At 50.5% G+C, this 4179-nt stretch overlaps 1 protein-coding gene across 1 annotated transcript in view; it reads right to left on the reverse strand.

Annotated features, from left to right (window-relative positions):
- MRRF (mitochondrial ribosome recycling factor) overlaps nt 1-4179 on the reverse strand; it is a 13444-nt gene continuing 9265 nt past the window's right edge. Inside the window, 2 exon segments of the mRNA XM_008642152.2 lie at nt 1-1185; nt 2611-2770. Of these exon segments, the coding sequence (XP_008640374.1) occupies nt 1108-1185; nt 2611-2770 (238 nt within the window). The 3' untranslated portion in view covers nt 1-1107.

The raw sequence follows: 4179 nt of genomic DNA on the forward strand, positions 1-4179 counted from the left end.
TCGGCTGAAAGCAATTTCCCGAGCTGTGGAACCGCCCTGGGCTTGCCATCTTCCTTTATTCATTTATCATGGTAAGGGCTTTGGCCAAAATACACAAAGCAGAGAAATTGTTGACATGTGGGGCCCTAGCAGAGCAAATCCTTCATCCTCCTCCCCCTCCCCACGGCACACAAACTAACTTTTGGGGAGTTGTTTATTTAAGGAGTGCAGAGCACTCGCTGCTCTTTGAACCCAAATGCCTTGGGAGCAGGGCTGGGGGGCTGCCACCACCTTCCTGCTCCTGCCACCACCGAGGCCGTTCTGCTGCCCTCAGGAAGAACCTGCTCACAGTGAGGAGCTGAGCAGTGGGATGGGCTCAGGACCTGCTCTACTTGTACCTCCTCCAGCCCCTAAACTGCGGTGCCAGACGCTCACACGAGCTTTTTGTAAATGGCTGGGGATGCAGATGCTGCTTTTGGGAAGTTCCTGTGTTGGCTTTAGGTCTTCTCAGATCTGGCTAAAGCAGCTGTGCTGACAGCTCTGGTTTCACTTCTCTCCCCATGAAGCCTTGGGATCCACAGAGCCCCTGTCCCCTGCCCACCCTGTGCTGAGCTCCCTCATCCCTTCCCACTCTGCAGCCATGGCACGGGGCAAATGCTCGCTTTGGAGCACATGAACCCAAGGGAACACACCAACCCGGACCTGGCTGTTGCAAGGCTGCTGCTCCACACCTCCTTCTGACTTTATTTCAAGCAAAAACAAACGCTGAGGTTTGCAGCAGGACAGGCAGGGTTCCTCTTGTGCGTGGTCCTGGCTCCAGGGGGCTGATGGTGCAGGGCACAAACAGGCCATGAGGCGAGCAGGGCAGTCCTTCCTCTGCGCCTCCAGCAGTTTCCAGTTCTCCTTCCTGATATTTTATTTTTGATCTCAGTTTTTCCAATTCTGGTCCCGCCTAAATGAAGGACAAGCAAGGAGAGCTTCCCCCCTCCCTTCAGCACACCCCAAGGTGGCCAAAGTGAGCAGCCAAGGCACAAAGCTGCTCGAGCTGCCCCTGCCCATCCCTGAGGCTGCTGGGGTGTGTGGCAGTCCACTCCTCCTCGAGGGGGAGTGTGGCCATTGGGATGCTGTTTATCCAAGCAGCTCCTTGGTCTTTGCTGCCAGCAGCTTGTCCATCTCCGTGGAAGCCTCATCTGCCATTTGCTGGATCTGTGGCAAGACAGTACAAATCAGAGTTCTGTGGGAGGTGGTGCCACAGTTCAAAGGGAAAGGAGTGACTGAATCACCCTCTGGAACAAAGCTTGAAGTCCCAATAAAACCCCAACAGAGCTGGGGCAATAAATGGCTTTTCATCGGGATTCCCACCAGCCCTCAGGGAATTTGTGCCAGTGTGGCACCCAAGGTGTGAGAGCAGGGACTGGTCAAAGGCTCTGAAAAGAGATGCCCACACAAGCTCCTGGCTGAGCTAAGTGGCTTGGTCAGGTTTAACAGAGACTCAGGGCAGAGACCTGCTGGTGCTGGCACCAGGGAAGAGGAGCTGTTACCTCCTGCAGCACTATCGGAACACAGCGGTAACAGCCTGTGCACGTGCCAGGAATTCACACATCATTAACAATCTGTTCATTTCTTGTAAAAAAGAAAATGGTGATTGCTCAAGCCCTGCCCAAGAATCAGCTCTCTTGGTAACAAGAAATGGGCATGGCCAGTGTGCAGAAGAGATGAAAATGTGCAGGCAGGTAAAGACTCGAGCACACCAGGGGTTATGCACTGGTTTCACAGGATTAACATCTGCTTGTTCCCAAGGTCTGACAATGACCTTTGCTCATGATGAAAAATTTGGGTATAGGAAGAAAATTCCACTGGAGATGTTACCTCTACCAGTGCAGAAAACCATCTGTCTGCTCTGGGAGAGCTGCTTCCCAACAGGATTTGGTTACAATGGCATGGCCATTTTTCCTGCTTGCACAAACGCTCTGTATATCGATGTTTATTTTTGTGAGCACACAGAGAACTGTCCTGGAGCATTTGTGATGTATCTAACTTTAGCTGTTAATAAACAAACAGCTAAGAAGTAATGGCCTGCCTTCAGAGGCATCAATTCAGCAGAACACTTAGGCTTGTGCCTGAGTTTATGCCCAAGTAATTGACTTTAGTGACATCTGCTCTTAGGGAATTAGGCATGTGCTTAAGTATTTTCCTGAATTGGAGCCAAAAACGCAGAACAGAGATAATCTTGCAAGCCTTTTCATTAATAACAACTGGAGCAAAGCTCATTAACACCAGTTTGCAGTGGCCAGGCACTGCATGAGTGGTGGTACAGCTGTGGTCGTGGATTGTTTTGCTCCCTAAATTCTGCTGGTTTATGCAACAATCCCTCATAGTATAAAAGCTTTTAGGGGAATTTTTTTTCCTGTGTCAGCTTACAATCATTCATATCATAAATCTGGCTTTGAGATTGAAGCCCCAAATTTCACAAAGCAGATACAAATGTCATTGCCAACTCCAAAAATTCATCCCAGGGCTGCCCATTCTCCCACTGGGTTCTCAGTGCTGGGGATTTGTCAGCAAGGGCTGGGACAAACACACCACAGAGCTGTGAGACACCATCATATGGCAGAAGGAAAGAAAAGTTACCTGCTTTTCCAGCAGCCAGATGGTATCTTCTGACACTTTGTTCTTGAACTTCTTTACCTGGGTGATGCTTTTGCTTCGCACCTTTCTCAGGGCCTCTTTGGACTTGTTGGTGGACTGCTTGGCCAGCTTGACCAGGCTCTCCCTGTGCTCTCTCGTGACTCTAGGAGAGAGAGGAGAGGAAAAACACCAAAAGGAAAAGCAGTGTCATGTGTAGCACAGCCAGATTTATTTTCTGTGAAGGACTCTGGGTAAATGAGTGAGCCTCTCCAACTGGTGCTGTCATGCCCAGGGACACACAAAAGCTTCTGGTTTTAGATGGAGCTGGCTCTGTGTGGAGACCCTGTGTCATAGGGCAGAGGGACTGAATAGCTCAGGGCACGTTTTTATTCTGCTGTGGTCCACCTGAGAAAATCTGCCAGCTCTGCACAGCATCCCAGGGAAGCAAGTCTGGAGCCTAGAATGGAAAATTTCCAGGCCAGCCCTAAGCTGGGGATCTTGGACTGAATCTTGCTTTGTAGTTGTTGCTGCAGTGCCTGAAAGTCATCTTGCAACGTTCAGACTTTCCTTACTTCCTGCTGCCAAAGTATGTGTGGGAAAGAGGAAAAATCCAGCTCCAGACCCGAAAGATGGAACTGAAAAGTGTCACCCTAAAAAGCACAATCCTGCAAAGTTGGGAGGATAAGTCTGCTCCTGAAACCTGGATTTGTCTCCCTGCAGCTGAAGAGCCTGAATTACGTACCTGGAAGCTACAGAGCTTTTCTTTCACTCAATCTTATTCCAGCTCACCATGACCTGGATTTCCCACCAAGATGATATGGACACCTGGTTTGACAAGAGGATGCTGCTGGACATGGTAAGCCACAGGTAACTCAGCAGAGGAGAATTTCAGGTGAACCTTCCCCCTGATGTGAGACCACAAGAAAATGTTCAATTTTCTATCCCAAACTAAAAACTGGTGATGAGTGGGTCTGGCCATCAAAAAGGCTCAGGAATGGCTGATGTGTCCCCTCAGCTCGGGTCAAGCTCCAGCACCTACAGCTGACCACTGTCAACTGCTGGTGCTTAACAATAATATTTAAATTATTTTCAAAGCTCTTGGAGTTTCCAGACTGCCTGGAGAAGGAAAACCTTGGTGCACTCCCTGAGACTCACTAGCAGGAGAACGCGTGGGGGTGATACTGCAAAATAAACATTTCACAGGAGTATTTAGAAATTGGCTGCAGCAGCCTGGGTCACCAAAACCCTGGGGCCAGGACTCTTTCCACAGAGAGCTCAGGAAATGTGGGATGAGAGTCCCTGGGCTCTGCCCCACAGTGGGTGTGAGTTACAGGGGGCTCTGGGGGCACAGCTGGACCCTCGGCCTGTCCCCACAGCCAGGTGTTTGGCAGCAGTGTCTGCAGAGGCACTGGCCTGTCACCAGCCATCCCTATTTCACAGTGCCAGAGGGAAGAGGCTTCCCAGAACCAGTGAGCACTTACAGGAATTTGGGATCGCTAGGAAAGCTGGCAGACCCAGAGAGCAGCACCCAGCCCTAGAACCCAGGGCAGCCCGGCCTGTCCCTTTCCTGCT

The sequence above is a fragment of the Corvus brachyrhynchos genome, unplaced genomic scaffold, assembly GCF_000691975.1.
Source record: "Corvus brachyrhynchos isolate BGI_N302 unplaced genomic scaffold, ASM69197v1 scaffold59, whole genome shotgun sequence".
NCBI lineage: Eukaryota > Metazoa > Chordata > Aves > Passeriformes > Corvidae > Corvus > Corvus brachyrhynchos.